This window comes from Bufo gargarizans, chromosome 1 (genome assembly GCF_014858855.1).
Source record: "Bufo gargarizans isolate SCDJY-AF-19 chromosome 1, ASM1485885v1, whole genome shotgun sequence".
Taxonomy (NCBI): Eukaryota; Metazoa; Chordata; class Amphibia; order Anura; family Bufonidae; genus Bufo; species Bufo gargarizans.
The window spans coordinates 729,100,152-729,121,490 of NC_058080.1; the positions used below are offsets into that span (position 1 = coordinate 729,100,152).

The 21,339-nt window shown below is 41.3% G+C and overlaps 1 protein-coding gene across 4 annotated transcripts in view; it reads right to left on the bottom strand.

Annotated features, from left to right (window-relative positions):
* Positions 1-21,339, bottom strand: part of PDZD2 (PDZ domain containing 2) — a 287,308-nt gene that overhangs the window by 33,740 nt on the left and 232,229 nt on the right. For all 4 annotated transcript variants that reach the window (XM_044276397.1, XM_044276399.1, XM_044276400.1 and 1 more), the window contains 6 exons: positions 19,253-19,334; positions 18,540-18,643; positions 11,988-12,156; positions 8,606-9,405; positions 7,747-7,891; positions 1,298-4,328 (listed from right to left, as the gene is read on the bottom strand). In XM_044276397.1, the coding sequence (XP_044132332.1) occupies positions 1,298-4,328; positions 7,747-7,891; positions 8,606-9,405; positions 11,988-12,156; positions 18,540-18,643; positions 19,253-19,334 (4,331 nt within the window). The remainder of the gene's footprint in view (positions 1-1,297; positions 4,329-7,746; positions 7,892-8,605; positions 9,406-11,987; positions 12,157-18,539; positions 18,644-19,252; positions 19,335-21,339) is intronic.

Genomic DNA, 21,339 nt, shown 5'->3' on the forward strand with positions numbered 1-21,339 from the left:
ACACCAATCACAAGACAGGTGCACTCCAACAAGTGATATCAATAAGGCTTTAAACAAGCGAGTTGAAGAAGAACCACTATTGGCCTACAACCCCCCCGCCCCCCCTTTCCCAACCTGATTGGTAGGGAATTACTGAGGCATGACTTCCCCTTTAAACAGGTCTTCCTATCTAATATAGTGATGCTATCATATTATGATCATTGGACCTCTGGGACACCTATGATCCTGAGAATGAAGACAATGCAGCAATGGTGTTTTACTCCATGGAACTGGCTTGACTTAACCTAACTCTACCCTGTTTTTTTTGTTTCCCCACTCATGCAAACCATGGATCCACAAAATATGGACACCTTTCATGTGCAATCTGCATTTTTCTCTGGATAGGTCATCAGTATCTGATCGATGGGGGTCTGACACCCGGGACCCCTGTGGATCAGCTGTTTTGAAAAGGCACCTGTGAGCGCTGCTTCCTTCTCTCTGCTCTCCAAGCACAGCTGTGTTTGGCATCGCACTCAGCCCCCACAATCAGATACTAATGACCTATCCTGAGGGTAGGTCATCAGTATCAAAATCTCGGGAAAAAAAAACCTTTAAGTGATGTATAGTGTAGGGGATGCCAAGCCGGTTATGTAATTTTTATTTTCACACTCACTTAGGTTCTGATGCTGTGATCCCAAAAACATCAGTAAAATACATTGAGAAGACTCCTGTGCTCATGCACATAATGGAGAGGACTCAAAGAGGAGTCCTTGCAATGAATTTTACTCCTGGTTTGTTGGTGCACAATGTTTAAATGCGAGTGAGTACACTTTAGACTGTTTACTCTAGTTTGGGGGGTGTTTTAGAGATGACAGATTCCCTCTAATTCTCAATGCAAAAAAAGTGCAACATGATCTATTGAGCCATACATCCAGCACCTCATATATAAGTACACAACCATTGCCTTTCAGGAATCTTGGTAACCACTGCTAGAGGAGCTATAATCTATGTCACAGGTCAGCAAATTCTGACACTCCAGCTGTTGTGAAACTACAATTCCCAGAATGCTCCACACACTTCTGTGAGAGCTCCTAGAGTAATAGAGCAAGGGTGTATGCTGGGAATAACAGCCGGAGCGCAAAAGGTTGCTGACCACTGACCTATGTCATTACTGGTTGTCACTGTACAACCAGAAGGTTTTTGGTCCACATAATTGGTAATACACATATATCAAACGTAATGACTAAACAATCTCTTATTCCTACCTACACTGAAAAACATACACAAATATTACTTCTATAATGCCATCATGTCTTACCTGACTGACCAGAATCTTCTAGCAAGCTCCCAGTCTTCGGCGATTTCACCGTCATACCCGCCATTATCCTTAGAGCTTATCCGAGCAGACAATGTGTCACTTCTAGGTGTGATCTCAAGTTCTGTTTTACACTGTAGATCTTTCGAATCGGTGGAGAAATCTTCACTGCACAGTTTGTCAAGGTCTGGCATGCTCAGTGCTCTCAGCTCCCGCAGCTTAGTACGTGACAGAGATGGTCGGATATGGCTTGAAGTTGTCCTGTTTTTTCTAACCTGCACACCTTGTACAGAGACCTCTGTCTTCTCAGTCCTGGTTGACTCAGGTACTGGATCTTCCTCGACAGGGCCCACAGGCATTTTTTCTGTTAAGGCCACACTTGATGGAGATTTTTTGATTTGTGTTGCTAAAGACACTTCACTTTGGCTGTCACAACAAGAACTTAAACTTCGTCTCAAAACCTTAGTGTTCTCACTGGATTGTGTCTGCAAGGTGACGGACCCTGAGGATCTTCTACTTAGAGGAGTCTTGGTAGAAAATGGAGTGTTATTAATTTCAATCACTCTCATGATGCTTTTATCGAAATTTACAAGATTTTCAAATGACTTAATCCTTTGCTTTACGGTCAGAGACGAGGCTGTTTCGTGGGGCCAGTTGAGTTCATAATAATAGTTTCTCTTAATAGTTCTTAGCACATCACTCCTTAGAGAGTTCTTCCCCTTAGCGTCTTGTTTCTCTTCAGCTGCTTTAGATACATCTTGAACAATGCAGTCATCCATACTTTGATCTGATATCGGTGAAACGAGATGATCATCATTAAGACTTTCCTTTCCATGCATCATGTCCAGGTCCATGACATTGGGGAGTTGTAGTGGCATTGAGTAAGTTCTTGTCACAGACTTAGCCCCACTAGGGGGCTTCTCTGTAAGCTTGTCCGGCTTGTGCTTCGGCGATTTAAAAACTAGAGCAAATTCCATATTGTTGGAAATACAGCTTTTTTGAGGAAGGTCATTTTTACAAGACATTTGGTGTCCACTTGACAATGAAGGTGATAATTTTACTTCCATGAATGTGCGTTGAATATCTTGGTTGTCCACTTGTTCTTCATTGACTGCGAGGGAAGCTACATGTTGTGTTTCATTTTTGGATGCAGTAAGGTTTCTACATAGTCCATTTAGGCTTCGTCTTGATTTGCCGTCACTTACTGTGTCCATTTTTCCATTAGGACAACTGCTCGTTGCTTCAAGAGGGATTTTCCCTCCATTTTCCAGTCGTTTTTCCATATCCATACTAGTAATGTTTACCAAGGAACCATTCTCTTGGTATCCTTCAAGTGGACAATTTTTTGTTCCACCAAAATGTGACTTCTCACTCAATGGTGCGTTTGTCTTGGGGCTTAAAGCAGTATAGGAATCTGCTTTAGACAGAGGTAGAAAAGACTTGTTCTTTTCTTCATACTCATAAGTTTTTGAATATCTGGTGCCCATCACTCTGGGAGAAGAAAGGGCATCTGTAATGGTGGACCTCTTATGAAGAAGTTTAGGTGATGGTTGCGGGGATGATTTTCTGCAGTCACGACTTTCAATCTTATTAGTGCTTGGTTTTGCTATATCAGTGTTTGGTCTGTTCCTGCTTTTAATGCAGAGACCTTTCAGTTTGGGTCCGGGTTTAGGCATCTGAGCACTTAACATATCCAAGCTACTCGGTGGCCTCTTATTCTCATGATGAACTTTTGCATTTACCTTATGTTCTGCTACAGTAGATGTTTTTATTGCTAAGCTTTTGCTTGTTTTTGTCTCCGTTTTCCCCTTTAGGTCTTTATCGTGTGTTGTCGGTGACTGGCTGCGTTTGCTGGTAGAGGGAGATTTGGTGACACCAATGGATTCTTGAGAACAAGCACTGAACCTTTTTTTATCATTTTCTACAGATGTTTTGCTATCAACATGTGAGGACCCCGCCATGATGTGATCTTTTATACAGGATGGAGTGCTAGTGTCCATAGTACAACCAGATAAAGGCACCATTATATTACCTGTACTGATTACCTCTTTTCCATGATCTTTTGTATTTAAGGCACAACGATCATTAGGTTCCTGAGAATCTTCCTTAAGTAAAGCATCTATAAGAGTCTGATCTAGCATGTTTCCAGCAATCTCTTGGTCTGGGGAAATTGTACCGTGACTGGAGGTCTGTAGACTATTTACAGAATCTATATCCAGTTTCATAGGTCCACTATTAATCTGTGCTGGTGAATTAACCACAGACGTCCTCTGAATTTCAATATGATCTTTTTTGTAACCACAACATATTTCGATTTGCTCATCCTCAGAATCAGTGGTGGCATGGGTTTCGGACACAAAAGACTGGTTCTGAAGAGATGAAATCATATCACTGGTAGAATCAGAAGGAATTTCCAGTAAGGATTCACTGTCGGAGTCATCCACAGTTCCATACATCGAAGTTGAAATATCGATAGAGCTGCTTTCAAATTTTTCAGAGAGTGAGAAGTCGTCGTTCACAAGGCTGCTAAAATTTCTACAGTAATTACCTAAAATGCTCTTATTAATGACCATGGTATTTTCTATGGGAATGGAGTCCAAAACGGAAAATCCCAGGTGGTTATCCAAACCACCAGTAGGACTGGCAGAGGTTTTAGATATACTAGATTGCGCCAGAGGTCTTACATCAAGATTACAGGAAGCAATTTGTTCTGGGATCGTACTAGCATCCACGCCATCACCTTGGTTCAGCCCAATTTTAGACTGAGGAACAGGATCACAATCTTTTAACTCATGAATAAACTCGTCAATGTTGGTGACGGGACTGCCACTACAGTGACCTGGAGAGGACCAATTTTTGGCTTCCAGTTGTTCCTCCTTTGTTTCCAGTTTAGAAGGAGATAACGTTGAGTCAACCATTGGAAAATCATTAATTTCACATTCTTGCGATTGTCCAGTTGATGTTACCTCTTTTTGGTCAGGTCTGCTTGTATCTGCTCCTGATGCCATGATAATGTGAGACAATCTGTCAACAGCTGTGAAAAATAAAAATAGTCAATGGAATGGACTTTCCAAAATGTCTTTCAGATCTTCAACAATCTGTTGAGCTGATAATAAAAGAGGCTGTCTTGCTAATTAATTTTTATTTTATTTTTTTAAAGGCTCAGATCAGTGTGAAATAATAAAATAAGTCATACTGACCATAATGATTCTACACCATTGCTCCTGTTCTGAAGTTTCCTAGTCCCCGCTGGTTGTCTACTTCTTGATCCTTCTTAACAAACAGGAAATGACCACTCAGCCAATCTCTTGGCAGTTTCTGGTACATTGAGAAAAGTCAAGAAGAAGTGACCAATAGAGACCAGGGAGCAGCAATGGCAGGGAATCAGTCAAGTATGAATACTTTATGTATTTATTTTACACCATTCTTAACTTTTTTTCAAAAAATGTAACTGGCCAGACCCATTTAAAGGGCATCTGTTTGCAGATCTGTACCTATGACACTGGCTGACCTGTTGCACTTGGCAGCTGAAGGCATCTGTGTTGGTCCCATGTTCATATGTGCCCGCATTGCTGAGAAAAAGGAGTTTTTAATATATTCAAATTAACCTCTAGGAGCAACGGGGGCATTGCCGTTACACCTAGAGGCTCTGCTCTCTCTGCAACTGTCACACCCTCTGCACTTTGATTGACAGGGGCAGGCAGGCGTGATCACGTTTAGGGTCCATTCACACGTCCGCAACTGTTTTGCGGTCCGCAAAACACGCACACCGACCATGCGCGTTCCACATTTTGCGGACCGCATTTAATAGAAATGCCTTTTCTTTTGCGGCCCCATTGAAAATGAATGGGTCCGCACCCTTTCCGCAAAATTTCGGAACGGATGCTGACCCATTTTGCCTGAACCCTGTCAGTCCAGGTGCAGAGGGCGCAGCAGTTGCAGAGAGAGCTGAGCCTCTAGGTGTAATGGTAACGCCCCCGTTGCTCCTAGAGGCTCATTTCCATATATTAAAACATCATTTTTCTAAGCAATGCGGGCACATATGAAGATGGGACCAACACAGATGCCTTCAGCTGCGAAGCGCCCATGTAACAGGTCAGCCAGTGTCATAGGGACAAATCTGCTGACAGATGCCTTCTAACATCATTGTTGGCCATCAAAATTGTGCTTTCAGAAACAAAAAAGTACAGGAATTGTAGCAAAGAAAACAGGAGTTCATCCTAGACTTACAGAATAGCTCACATTTTGTAGACCCAACTCAGTGTAACATCATACCAACTCAGGGAAAATCATAGCTCACATCTGATATCCAATATGGGGATAACAATTTTAAAGAAGAAATACACAGAGTGAAGCCCCTGACAATGCAAATGGTAGCACTGGAAACGGAAGACAAAAATTAGAAGGTGAATGCGGAGATACTGAGCAGCAGGACTGCATCAATCAGAGGGGAGTTTCACAACGCAGGATCTATCATCTCTCTCCCTGTGAGTATATACAATATATGGTTTATCTGAAACAGGGCCAGGATAGGATTGTCAGAGAAGACCGCCATCTGTGGACCTCCTGTCTAAGGAAAGTGCATCACTATGCCACTTCCACGTGACCAGAGGACAACTTAATCAGGACAGGGTTTTTAGGTGTCTTGTATAAGGAGAGAGACATAAACTAGAAGTTAACAAGGATTAAATAACTGGTAGGACTGAAAAAAATTATAAAAATAAATGAATGAATCCTAGAAAGACCATCCTTATTGTCTGGAAGATTCCCTGAAAGACCTGGCAGAGAAAGCAAGAAGCAATTCTACTGATCTTCTCCATCTTCAGCTGGGGAAAGACTCAGGCGTTGCATTAGCTATATGTTTGAGGTTTAGCTAAGGCTTCTTTCACATCTGCGTTTATGCTTCCGTCATGATAATACAACCGGCTGCATTCGTTATGAACGGATCCGGTTGTATTATCTCTAAAATGTCCATGATGGATCAGTCTCTAAAACCGTTGCAAGTCAATAGGGGACAGATCAGTTTTCTTTTGTGTCTAAGAAAACGGATCCGGCACCATTGACTTACATTGTGTGCCATGACGGATCCACCTTGCTCCACATGCAATGCCGGACAGAATAACGCATTCTGGTGCATTCCGTTTCGTTCAGTTCACTTTTGTCCCCATTGACAATCAATGGGGACAAAACTGAAGTGTTTTCCTCCGGTATTGAGATGCTATGACGGATCTCAACGGCGGAAAGGGAAAGCGCAGATGTGAAAGTAGCCTTATCTCACAAAGCAGAGGTGCAGCCTGAGCCCTTTCCTGTTTCACCTGCACTAGAACTGCAGGGGAAGAGACGGAGGGGGCAAAATGGATGCTTCCCAGGACTGGTATTTTTTGTGCATATGTCATCCGTTCCATTGTGATTCAAGAAGAATATGATGGTAGGTATTGGTCTCCACCAGGGAAGGAAAAATAGTTTGGAAATCAGATTTCCAGCTACACAAATTTTTTTAAGTCAAGAGTATGAGCCTCCGGCAAGGGCCGAGTGCTGCATACTAAACACGTTCTCCAAATATTTCATGCCTTGATTTGACAAGCCAAAGGCAATTTAGCTCGGGGCTCTACAGAACATATCTTAACAGCTCATTTATAGACACCGCAGGTAATGACATTAAGTGAAGGTTTAATGAAACCAGATGAACGTATATTCAGAGAGCATTCCAAAAACTGGACGAGGCTGCCGCAGAAGTTTAGTCTATAAGCATTTTTTTTTTTTTTTTTTTGCTCCCTTATTGAATTCTTTCCCTTCATTTTTCACGAGACATCAAAGGCATCTGTAACACGGGGAATTTCACAGATTATAATCCCGCTGGTACGTAATGAAAGGTGATTATATTTTTTGACCTGCCATAAAAATGTATCAGATTCAGTGATGATTTACATATCCAGCGAGCACCTTTAGGAGCCACATGTAGTTTTCGGGTCCCAGCAAATGACTCCCAGCAGGCAATTCTAAATACTGTTGTGCACAAGGGGCACTAAAATTACATAAAATTACAATTATGCCAGCTAACCGTAAAGTATGTAAAGGGGGGCATATGAGGATACAGTAATGCCGGCCTAAGACAGGCACAAAGATAGATGATAAATGATGATTAGATTAGATTCTTGTGAGATAAGTGGCAGCTCATCTCCCGCACTCCACCGACTGTTATCTACTTACTTGTCACTAAAACAAAAGGCTTCATACATAGAAAACACATATCATATGTAGTGTTGAGCGAACTTGTCTTTTAAGTTCTGCGTCCCGGTATGGATTCGCGCTACCACGGACCATAACGGAATTTGGAATCCATAACGGGATTCTTCGATAACCCGAACCCGAACTTTGGACGCAGAACTTAAAACACAAGTTCGCTCAACACTAATCATATACATAAAAGCAAGGATGGGGTGGGGATGTACCTGATACTGGCTTTCGGACTTCCAGTGTTACAGCTGAAGGTAAGCACTGAACGTAGTCACAGGTTTCTTGATAAGACATATCACTCACACGGATGCCATTAATGGATAGAATTTCATCTCCGGGAGCCAACTTTCCTATAGGTTCCTAATAGAATAATATCATAAAAAGATGGCTGTTCAGAAATTATGTTATTACCACAACACATATCTGAAGACCAGTGATGTCACTCCTATGTGATGTAACATCTGGTGAGTGGCATATGGTCATGTTTGGACATGATTTTACAATTTTTATACAGGTGTACTCTACATGAACTGGAGTTACAAACTATATTATACTCCAGAGCTGCAATCACTATTCTGCTGGTGGAATCACTGTGTAAATACATTACTTATCCTGTATTGACCCCGAGTTACACCCTGTATTATACTCCAGAGCTGCACTCACTATTCTGCTGGAGAAGTCTCTGTGTAAATACATTATTTATCCTGTACTGATCCTGAGTTACATCCTGTATTATACTCCGGAGCTGCACTCACTATTCTGCTGGTGAAGTCATTGTGTACATACATTATTTATCCTGTAGATCCTGTATTATACTCCAGGGTTGCACTCATTATGCTGCCACTTTTTACTAAATATTAGGTTATTAGCCTACAAAACTCTAAAATGTTAGATGATCTCATTGGTGGGTGTCTCTTCATGGAGGCCCTACCGGTAGATAGACCCTTAACCAAGTGGCTCCACTCATCTTAATTTAGAAGGTCAACAGACTTGCATTATGCACTGTAGTTCATCTTCACTTCAATAGGATCTTTACTTCAATAGACATGAACTGTTCAGTCGTTACTAGCTCACCTTATCTGTTTCTCCATGCAGCCTCAATCCGGCTATTATAATTCTCACAGGAGATTCTTTGATTTCCAGATCTAAACCAACAGACTCATATTCACTACACAGAAGTTCCACGGTTTCTGTGTTACATCTGCCCAGCACCTCTGCCCCTTCTGTCTTCTTCACCGGTGGGATCGTCTTTGTGGACTTGGGACACTGTTTATTGTCCTCATTTCTATGCTTGGAAGTATTAGGGCTCTTGGTGCTCATCATGCTCTTGATGCGGGTAACAGCTTTATGTTCCAGTTTTGGAGACCTCTTATTTTCCGACTGACCTTCTAATGGGTCTTTTATTCCCAAAGTGCTTGGACGTACATCAGTCTTGCCGGTGTATTCAAAAGACTTTATAGCTAAAAAAGGCCCGTCCGCACCATGCTCAAGAGTGCAGTCCTCTGACTCCACAGAACTGCAGCACGTAGACAACCCTGCCTCACCGATAACACTTCTAGGCAAGTCATCCGACTGGATCTCTTCATCGACATCCAGGGAAGAGGTGGTCATAACGATCCCGGAATCCTCATCAGCATTCTTTTTCTTAGTATCACAGAAATGTCTGTCTTTTTTACCAAAGTCATCATCTTCGCTGCCCTCGTCATCATCGTAACAGACAATTCTTCTCTGTCTTTGAAGGGGACTTCTTATGGATTGTGGGCTTCCATCAATGCTGGACTGTCTAGAGGCAACATGTTTGCTTCCGGGACTTTGCGTCAGTCCATTTCTCAGAGGTAGGGAAAGCAAACCTTGACATTTTGTTCCGCCATTTTCTTTGTATGTAAAAATACAAACATATACAGTTATAATATGAATAATAAATGAAATGTTTCAAATTTTGTATAACCAACGGAGCAGACCTCCACCAGTCAAACTTTAGACCTCCACCAGCAATTTTAGCACCATATACATCACCCCCAATGCAAACGATGATGTTCTCTGGACACATTGTTAATTTCTGTTATAACTTGTATGCCCACCTTGGGATTAAGTCTCACTGGTGGGTGCCAGGTAGCTGGAACCCTTCCACCCCAATGTCCTAAATGACCAGTTACCCAATTAAGTTACCAGTGAAGATATGACAGGCATGCTCCCACTTACGGTATACATTTCCATATGAACAGACATAAAAAATTGGGACCCAGTCATTAAGGTCTAATTTCCTGCTTTTTAATTCTCCTCCTCAATGTGGTGAAGGGCAGCAGTCCAACATAGCTACTATACAACCCAAGAAGTAAATCTGGAACCCAAATGATGATTATAAAGGCAGATGATGAATATAAAAAAGTTTTGGAATCATTGTTTTTATTTCATTTATGTAGCTTTTATTGTCTAGAATTGTTCACATACATTCTGTACTCTAGGAAAATAAATGAGTCATGTAGACAGACAACTTTAGGAGAACTATTTTTCCAAGAAAATGTCCATGGATTGGCCCTAATTCATGAGAACCACTAAAGAACTCCTAATTTATGTAGGGGCCCCTTCCAGCTCAAAGGGTCGGATACATGGCATCCGTGCGTGGAAACGAGTACTGTGAATATTTAGCATTATTACTGGGCTCCTACTTGGAATATGGCGCAATGTATTTTCCATTCACTAAAACAGCGGGGGGAGGAATTTTTAAAAGTTTTGGAGACGGCTTGTTTTTGACACTTGTGACATGTGCAACCTTTCTTGTGCTTGGAACATGGCAGACATGAGCGTGACTCACACACCTCCATCACTGCCTTCAGAAACTGTTAGAAGGAATTTGGAATATAGTCCAGATCCTTACAGAACGCTGAATTATACATTTCACTTCTTCATATTTTGCTACCCCTGAATGGAGAACCAGAAATTCTGTATGGCTGGAGTTAATGGGGCGAGATGTAGTGAGACATTCTCTCCATTTTGTGGCCCAAATGTCATATCTTAGATGTCATGACCAGTTTTGGTAACGTGCAACACTTGAAAAAGTAGAGATCACAATCACACTCTGCACTACTATCACCAGCTGGTGCACCAGACGGTGATCCATCTTTTCAAATGTCCCGCTTTGTGTCCCTTTTGCTGCTAAGGTTGTGACACTATGCATGTCACATGCAGCCCTTTTTCTCACATTCGTGTCACTGATTCCTATAAGATGAGCAAGTTCTCATCCTGAAGATCTTTGCACTGCTATGGACCCTACCGCAACCTTATATTGCCCTATCATGTGAAGCTCTGTCCTTACTAATATAATCTCATGAGTGATTTAGTCACTGCCACCAATAAAACCAGCAAACTCATCTCCTACTGTTCCTATGGATCTGATGGTTTGGATGATGCACATCACCCTACTCTTACCTCTACCTACCTCCCACTTATATTGCCCCGTCATGTGAAGCCCTGTCCTTACTAATATAATCTCATGGGTAACTTGGTCACTGCCACCAATAAAACCAGCGCACTCGTCTCCTGCTGCTTCCTGTGGATCTTATGGTTTGCAGGATATACAGAACCCTACGCCTACCTCTAACTCCCACTTATAGTGCCCCATCATGTGAAGACCTGTCGTTACTAATACAATCTCATGAGTGATTTGGTCACTGCCACCAATAAAACCAGCAAACTCATCTCCTACTGTTCCTATGGATCTGATGGTTTGGATGATGCACATCACCCTACTCTTACCTCTACCTACCTCCCACTTATATTGCACCATCATGCGAAGCCCTGTCCTTACTAATATAATCTCATGAGTAACTTGGTCACTGCCACCAATAAAACAAACACAATCCTCTCCTTCTGCTTCCTGTGGATCTGATGGTTTGCAGGATACACGGCCTTATTAAACAACCATTTTGCCAAATAACCTATCATACTGTGACTGGGATATTGTTCCTAGTTGAAGAGACACATCAGTGTATGGATACTTATTTCTCATGCATGGAAAACAGTACGCAAATTAGATCACCAGAGACACCCACCTGTAGACAACTTCTTGTCCCTCATCAGTACAAAGTAGGGAGCTGGTTGATCTTTACTGATGAGAGTCAAGAACCCAGAAACAGCTTTCTACATGTCTCTGGTCAGGCTGGTATATAATCTGTAGTGGGTGCAGAAATTGCATTTGCATCTAGTCCCTGTGAAAGTAATGATGGCCATCTACTAGGTAAACCTCATCGGTTGTATGCAAGGGCATCTAGGAGGGCATATGAAGAAAGTGCATTAGCAATAGTGAGGGGTTTTTACTGAGGCAGAGCACATTTCGCAGCCAGGCATATCAAACACACTTCAAAAACCGGATGCCAGGTGCACTGTGGGTATTTGGGGCACAACAGATTTATCAGCACATAGACAAAGGCAGTTTGGATGGTGATGGAAATCTTACTGGCAGGACTGAAAGGAGCAGTGTTTTCCTCCATTGAGTTGCTCGCACTCCTCACTCGCAGCTGGTCTTCGTCACTAGAGCCAGTTACCACCGTGTCCGACAAAGAGGACTGGCTGGGGGCATCCTGTGAGAAGTATTGAGACAGTTCCCCTTCAGAACTTACCGATCCCTGCTTGGAAAAAGCACAGGTGTCAGGAGCTATGTTTTAGGGTTTGTTCTGACGTTGCAGTTTTATGGTTTTTCCTTTTTGTCATTTTCGTTGTTACAGTTAGCAATCAAATATATATCATATTTCTCAGTATAATGTGAAATATTTCAACATACAATAAATGGATCTTAGATCACAGGACATTTTAAAGGAAAGGTATCACCTCATAACCAGATAGTGACATTTTATTTTCTATTCTGTTTTTATTCTCTGATTTTAGCTTTTTATTCTAGTTTCTGTACATGATTATGGGAAGGACACTCTTGACTGAGCTGCTGTTTAACGGCTTTCAGAGATTTACTTTATAACAGCAGCCAAACGGACAATAGGAAACCAGTGTTTGGTGGTGACCGTTTGACTTCTATGGGAGAGAGTGGGCATGAGAGGGGCATGAGAGGGGCATGCTCTGTGAACTGTGCAGAGGTCACTGTGCAGGGAGGGAGAGGAAGTGACTTGTGTTCATCCGACATCCTGATTTTTGTAGGAAAGTGTTGTTGGGCACACTTTGTGAATTGTGCAGAGAGGGGGAGGAGATGAGCTGTGTCCATCAGATTTATGGACATCTATGCGAGAGTGTTTTGGGCATGCTCTGTGAACTGTGCAGGGAGTGGGTGAAGGTGAGCAACTTATTGTGAATGGTGGATCCTACGGTATCTATATATAAATGCTACATATCATTGTAATTCTGTTTATGATGATAATGAGAGGACTGCTGAGAAGTCAACAGAACTGGAAGTGTCAGGGCATTATAAGGCTCAGTGGTCATTTCAGGATTTTTCTTAATAGAGAGCGCCGCTGCAAACGAGACGACATGCCTTGTTACTTTGAAGAAGTAGTAGCACTCGCAGGAACGCTGCCTTCTATTCAAACAGCTGATCCGCAGGCGTGCCGGGGGGCGGACGCCCACCGATCAGATGTTGATGACCTAGGCCAGTGATGGTGAACCTTTTAGAGACAGAGTGCCCAAACTGCAACCAAATACCCACGTATTTTTCGCAAAGTGCCAACACGGCAATTTAACCTGAAAACCAATATAGTATATCTTCCATGTACTTTATCATTTAGCTATAATAGCTTAACCCCTTAAGGACCAGGCTCATTTTCACCTTAAGGACCAGGCCATTTTTTGCAAATCTGACCAGTGTCACTTTAAGTGCTGATAACTTTAAAACGCTTTTACTTATACAGGCCATTCTGAGATTGTTTTTTCGTCACATATTGTACTTCATGACACTGGTAAAATAAAGTCAAAAAAATTAATTTTTTTGCATAATAAAATACCTAATTTACCAAAAATTTGGAAAAATTAGCAAATATCAAAGTTTCAGTTTCTCTACTTCTGTAATACATAGTAATACCCCCAAAAATTGTGATGACTTTACATTCCCCATATGTCTACTTCATGTTTATAGCATTTTGGGAATGATATTTTATTTTTTGGGGATGTTACAAGGGTTAGAAGTTTAGAAGCAAATTTTGAAATTTTTCAGAAATCTTCAAAATCCCACTTTTTATGGACCAGTTCAGGTTTGAAGTCACTTTGTGAGGCTTAGATAATAGAAACCTCCCAAAAATGACCCCATTCTAGAAACTACACCCCTCAAGGTATTCAAAACTGTTTTTACAAACTTTTTTAACCCTTTAGGTCTTCCACAAGACTTCATGGCAAAAAGACATACATTTTAAGAATTTTGATTTTTGGGAAAATTTTCCAATATAATCAATTTTTTCCTGGAAAAAAACAAGGGTTAACTGCCAAACAAAACTCAAAATGGGTTGCCCTGCTTCTGTAGTTTGCAGAAATACCCCATATGTGGTCGTAAACTACTGTTTGGCCGAACGGGAGGACATAGAAGGAGGGGAACACCATATGGGTTTTGCAAGGCAGATTTTGCAGGACTGGTTTTGTTTATACCATGTTCCATTACAAGCCCCCCCTTGTACCCCTAGAATAGAAATTGCAAAAAAGTGACTCCATCTAAGAAAGTACACCCCTCAAGGTATTCAAAACTGGGTTTACAAACTTTGTTAACCCTGTAGGTGTTCCACAAGAGTTAATGGCAGATGGAGAAACAATTTAGAAATTTCTATTTTTTGGAAAATTTTCAATTTTAACCCATTTTTTACAGCAATAAAGTAAGGGTTAACAGCCAAACAAAACTCAATATGGGTTGCCCTGATTCTGTAGTTTGCAGAAACACCCCACATGTGGCCGTAAACTACTGTACGGACACACGGTAGGGCGTAGAAGGAAAGGTGTGCCGTGTGGTTTTTGGAAAGCAGATTTTGCTGGACTAATTTATTTACACCATGTCCCATTTGAAGCCCCCCTGATGCACCCCTAGAGTAGAAACTCCATAAAAGTGACCCCATCTAAGAAACTACACCCCTCAAGGCATTCAAAACTGGTTTTACAAACTTTGTTAACCCTTTAGGTGTTCCACAACAGTTATTGGCAAATGGAGATGAAATTCGAGAATTTACATTTTTTGCCAAATTTATTATTTGCTCCATTTTTTCCAGTAACAAAGCAAGGGTTAACAGCCAAACAAAAGTCTATATTTATTGCCCAGATTCTGTAGTTTGCAGAAACACCCCATATGTAGCCGTAAACTACTGTACGGGCACACGGTAGGGCGTAGAGGGAAAGGTGCGGCGTGTGGCTTTTAGAAGGCAGATTTTGCTGGACTGGTTTATTTACACCATGTCCCATTTGAAGCCCCCCTAGAGTAGAAACTCCATAAAAGTGACCCCATCTAAGAAACTACACCCCTCAAGGTATTCAAAACTGGTTTTCCAAACTTTGTTAACCCTTTAGGTGTTCCACAAGAGTTATTGGCAAATGGAGATGAAATTCGAGAATTTAAATTTTTTGCCAAATTTATTATTTACTCCATTTTTTCCAGTAACAAAGCAAGGGTTAACAGCCAAACAAAAGTCTATATTTATTGCCCAGATTCTGTCGTTTGCAGAAACACCCCATATGTGGCCGTAAACTACTGTACGGGCACACAGTAGGGCGTAGAGGGAAAGGTGCGGCGTGTGGCTTTTAGAAGGCAGATTTTGCTGGACTGGTTTATTTACACTATGTCCCATTTGAAGCCCCCCTGATGCACCCCTAGAGTAGAAACTCCAAAAAAGTGACCCCATTTTAGAAACTACGGGATAGGGTGGCAGTTTTGTTGGTACTATTTTAGGGTACATATGATTTTTGGTTGCTCTATATTACACTTTTTGTGAGGCAAAGTAACAAAAAATTGCTGTGTTGGCACCATTTTTATTTTTTGTTATTTACAACATTCATCTGACAGGTTAGATCATGTGGTACTTTTATAGAGCAGGTTGTCACGGACGCGACAATACCAAATATGACAACTTTTTTTGGTTGTTTGTTTCAGTTTTACATAACAAAGCATTTGAAAAAAAAAAATGATTCTTTAGTGTCTCCACATTCTGAAAGCCATAGTTTTATTTATTTTTTGGGCGACTGTCTTGTGTAGGGGCTCATTTTTTTCGGGATGAGATGACTGTTTGATTGGCACTATTTTGGGGTGCGTATGACTTTTTGATCGCTTGCTATTACACTTTTTGTGATCTAAGGTGACAAAAAAATGGCTTTTTTTACACCGTTTTTATTTTTATATTTTACGGTATTCACCTGAGGGGTTAGATCATGTGATATTTTTATAGAGCAGGTTATTACGGACGCAGTGATACCTAATATATATACTTTTTTTTTATTTATGTCAGTTTTACACAATGATTTCATTTTTGAAACAAAAAAAATCATGTTTTAGTGTCTCCATAGACTGAGAGCCATTGTTTTTTCAGTTTTTGGGCGATTATCTTAGGTAGGGTCTCATTTTTTGCGGGATAAGATTACGGTTTGATTGGCACTATTTTGGGGTGCAGTATGACTTTTTGATCGCTTGCTATTACACTTTTTGTGATCTAAGGTGACAAAAAATGGCTTTTTTTACACAGTTTTTATTTTTTATTTTTTACGGTATTCACCTGAGGGGTTAGATCATGTGATATTGTTATAGAGCAGGTTATTACGGACGCAGTGATACCTAATATATATACTTTTTTTTTATTTATGTCAGTTTTACACAATGATTTCATTTTTGAAACAAAAAAAATCATGTTTTAGTGTCTCCATAGTCTGAGAGCCATAGTTTTTTCAGTTTTTGGGCGATTATCTTGGGTAGGGTATGATTTTTGCGGGATGAGATGGCGGTTTGATTGGCACTATTTTGGGGTGCGTATGACTTTTTGATCGCTTGCTACTACACTTTTTGTGATGTAAGATGACAAAAAATGGCTTTTTTTACACCGTTTTTTATTTTTTATTTTTACGGTATTCACCTGAGGGATTAGGTCATGTGATATTTTTATAGAGAAGGTTAATACGGACGCGTCAATACCCAATATATAAATATTTTTTTTATTTATTTAAGTTTTACACAATGATTTCATTTTTGAAAAAAAATAATAATGTTTTAGTGTCTTCATAGTCTGAGAGCCATAGTTTTTTCAGTTTTTGGGCGATTGTACTATGTAGGGGCTCATTTTTTGTGGGATGAGGTGACGGTTAGATTGGTACTATTTTGGGGGGCATACGCCGTTTTGATCGCTTGGTGTTGCACTTTTAGTGATGTAAGTTGACAAAAATGGCTTTTTTATACACAGTTTTTATTTTTTATTTTTTATGGTGCCTATCGGATGGGGTGGATCATGTAATATATTTATAGAGCCGTTCGTTACGGACGCAGCGATACCTAATATGTGTGTTTTTTCTTTTTTTTTCAATTTTTTATTAGAAAATCAGGGGAATGGGGCTTTTTTTTTTTTTTTTTTTTACTTGAAACTTTATTTTTTTATTCCAAACACTTTTTTTTTTAACTTTTTTTTAAAACTTTATTTCTATCCCACTCTGATCCCCTCTGCAATGCATTACAATACATCTGTATTGTAATGCATTGCCTGTTAGTGTATGACACTGAGTCATACACTAACTGGTTGCCTAGGAGACCCAGCCTGAGGCTGGATCTCCTCGGCTCCCGTAGAAGGCAGTTCCTGATGCCGTGCAGGGCATTGGGCAGCCTCTGCACGGCATCGGGCTGCCTTGTCACGCATCGGGTCCCCGCCACAGCAGCGCGGGGACTCGATGCGATCACTCACCTGCCGCAAACAACTTCTATGTCGCGGTCCGCGCGGACCGCGGCATAGAAAGGGTTAATCCGCCGGCATCGCTGTAAACAGCGATGCCGGCGGATACAGCAGGGGCCCGGCTACCAGGGACTGCCGGACCCCTGCAGTGATCGGGTGCGCACCGCTCCGGTGCCCGCCCGATCATCCTGCCGTACATGTAAGGCGGAATGCATTCTGGCAATGCATCCCCCGCCGTACATGTACGGCGTTCTGCGCTAAGGGGTTAATAGCCTACATACAATGCGCTGCCTGTGCTGTTCATAGTGCGTCCTGTGCTGATGAATGGCAGGAAAAGTCTAAAGCATATTGGTACGCCATAGACTTTTTCCAAGGCGCGGGTGCCCACAGAGAGGGCTCTGAGTGCCGCCTCTGGCACCCGTGCCATAGGTTCGCCATCACTGACCTAGGCTGAGTATAGGTCATCTATATGTACTGGCTACCATCAAAATAACGGAGACCTGAGGGATCTCCCGACCCAGTTATAAGTCAGTTGGGTCCATCGGCGCCGTTTCAGTTTTAAACAGATGCCATGTCATGTGGCTGTGTTGCAGCCTAAGAGGCCTCAGTTTCATCGTTTTCTGGATCGGTGGGGCCCCAGAGGTCACACCCTACTGGTCAAAATCCTCTGGAACATCCCTGTAATATGTTTTTACATTCTAATAAGGGAATACCTCTTTAAAGTGCCACGCCAGCAGAAATGCACAAGCTTCCATCAGTCCTGACCCATAACCAGAGTCTCAATGGGAGTCCCAGTTTATTATACACCCTGTCTGATGAATGTAGTACCCGTCTAAACCTACTTCATCCAGTCTTTTGGTGCTTCCTTCCCTTCTGTGTCATTCAACATCACATTGCCCTTATAGAAATGAAGCCTTAATTAAATTTACCAATTGGGAACCACTGCGGTAAACTGGAGCTTCTCTAGGAGCCCCACTATGAACTGAGAACCTAGAAAAGGAGACTCCGCTGTGTCAGACTGACCCTGCAAAAAGTTTAAGCTTCTATTATATTCCTAGTTTTTATTTTTTTTCAAAAATACATCAGAAGAATAAAGAAAAGCACTAGTGTGTATGAGAGCTTAGTGGTTGTGGGCCCTGTAACCTGTCTATGAGAATTATTTGTGCTCTCACCCGACTAGCCGGCTCCAGGAAACGTTTCATTGTCCAGCTGAGTGGTGCTTGTCCATCTCCTTGCTTCGGCTTCACAGTTGGAGAAGGGCTCTTGGAATGGAGGCCTGAGCATATAGCGATAGGTAAGAAGATAAAATGACCTTAAACGTCCGTGTCTGCAGATTATTTGTATAGGATTCAATTATGGGATGCGCTCACACACATACAGGGAACAATTTGGATCAAAGAACATATTATAAAATGTATGAAACGCCATTAATAAAAAAATAAAAGGAAAAAAATGAATACTTTGTGTTTTAAGGGGTTGTCTGGATTATAAACCTTCTCATTCAGGATATTCATCAACTAGCCAGGTGAGAGAGCAGCTTTAAAGAGCGTCTCCTCTATGGAGGTGCCTAATATATCCATTCACTCCACTGATTTCAATGAGAACTATGTAATACTTCATTTCCCCTGTGGTGGTGCTGCAGGGAAATTGAACACTTCCAGCCAGGTTCAAATACAGATTACAATTGGTCATTGGAGGTATACGCATCAAAACACCATAAAATCAGTGCGTTATCATTTTTTGAGGGTGAACAGCAACCAAAGATCTAGAAAATAGCAAGAAACGGAATCACAAAGAATATTAAAAAGTTGTAATATTTTTCACTCTACAAGCCGTAGCGATCATCCTTTGTGCTTTCGGTAACTCATTAGGATTATTAACTTGCCTGTGATGTGAGAATTCCCGGGGTCCCTGCTCTCGCGATGGGTGGTACGAGTGATGACTTCATCCATTTCTTGTTCCGACATCTTTAAGTAATAAGAAATAAGACATCAAGTTGTGCAGTGGAATAGACTGGCAGAAATGTTCACATAGTAAGACAAGGCTTCTTCTTTCCTGCATCCTACTCTGTTCTACTTAATACAAAATCACAGCGACAGCGCATTCCTCTGAGAACAGAGAAAGCAAGAAAGACAGCAGTCCTGTTTATAGTGTATTTCCCCTTTAAATAAATGGACAAAATCTGTAAGAACATGGTAAGTGAATTGTGCCAAATGTATTAATTTATTATACACCAGAGCTGCATTTGCTATTACGAAGTGTACCTGCATAACATTACTTATCCTGTACTGATCCTGAGTTACATCCTGTATTATACTCCAGAGCTGCACTCACTATTCTGCTGGTGGAGTCACTGTGTACATACATTACATTACTTATCCTGTACTGATCCTGAGTTACATCCTGTATTATACTCCAGAGCTGCACTCACTATTCTGCTGGTGGAGTCACTGTGTACATACATTACATTACTTATCCTGAGTTACATCCTGTATTATACTCCAGAGCTGTACTCACTATTCTGCTGGTGGAGTCACTGTGTCCATACATTACATTACTTATCCTGTATTGATCCTAAGTTACATCCTGTATTATACTCCAGAGCTAAACTCAAAATTCTGCTGGTGGAGTCACTGTGTACATACATGACATTACTTATCCTGTACTGATCCTGAGTTACATCCTGTATTATCTCCAGAGCTGCACTCACTATTCTGCTGATTGAGTCACTGTGTCCATACATTACATTACTTATCCTTTACTGATCCTGAGTTACATCCTGTATTATCTCCAGAGCTGCGCTCACTATTCTGCTGATTGAGTCACTGTGTCCATACATTACATTACTTATCCTTTACTGATCCTGAGTTACATCCTATGTTATACTCCAGAGCTGCACTCACTATTCTGCTGGTGGAGTCACTGTGTACATACATTACATTACTTATCCTGTACTGATCCTGAGTTACATCCTGTATTATACTCCAGAGCTGTACTCACTATTCTGATGGCGCAGTCACTGTGTACATACATTACATTACTTATCCTGTACTGATCCTGAGTTACATCCTGTATTATACTCCAGAGCTGTACTCACTATTCTGATGGCGCAGTCACTGTGTACATACATTACATTACTTATCCTGTACTGATCCTGAGTTACATCCTGTATTATACTCCAGAGCTGCACTCAGTATTCTGCTGGCCTCAGAACCAAAATCTCCAGCATTCCCTGCTTGTTCAGTGTCTGACCTGCATTCTCTGCTATAGCGTCACTGACATTTGTGGATAGTCTGTAGTGTTCATCAGTGTTCAAGCTGCAATTAACCCTTTTTTTTATTGTATTCAGCATGTCCGGGGCAGTGTTCCCCTTTGGCCTTCTCTCCTTGCATAGTGAGGCACTACGTCTGTAAATCATTGGGTTACAATACACGTATATTACATGACATTTACAGATTCAAAGCACCTGGATGGATTTGGAGCCATAAAAGTCTTTACAAGAATATGACTCTATGCACAAAACGAGCGGCTGCTGAACGGAAATGAAGCCGAGTCCCCTGGATATCATCATCTGTGAGGATTTTGGAAAAAACTATATGTGCATGAGAGCAAAAAAAAAAAAAAAAAAAAGCAAGGACGGACATGTGTTTTTTATTGTTCCTGAGCAAATACCAGTTTATATTAGCTGGAAAGCGAGCTGCAGGAATAAGAAGTGCAAGCTCTGGAAAGACATTTTCTGCTGCATCTTTATTTCATTATTATGTAGACAACGAGACACAGAGCAATGGGAAGATTGTCACGAAACATCAGACTTTGCAGAATGGTTTTCCATGTGGGCCATGCATGGCCAGATCCTGAGATCCAGCTGCTGAGTACTTTGGGTGGATCCTTGCATGCTCAGCCTTCAATATCTGCAATGTCAATGGTTCTTAGAGGATCTGTGGGTCTTAGGGCCCTTTTATACGGGTCGAT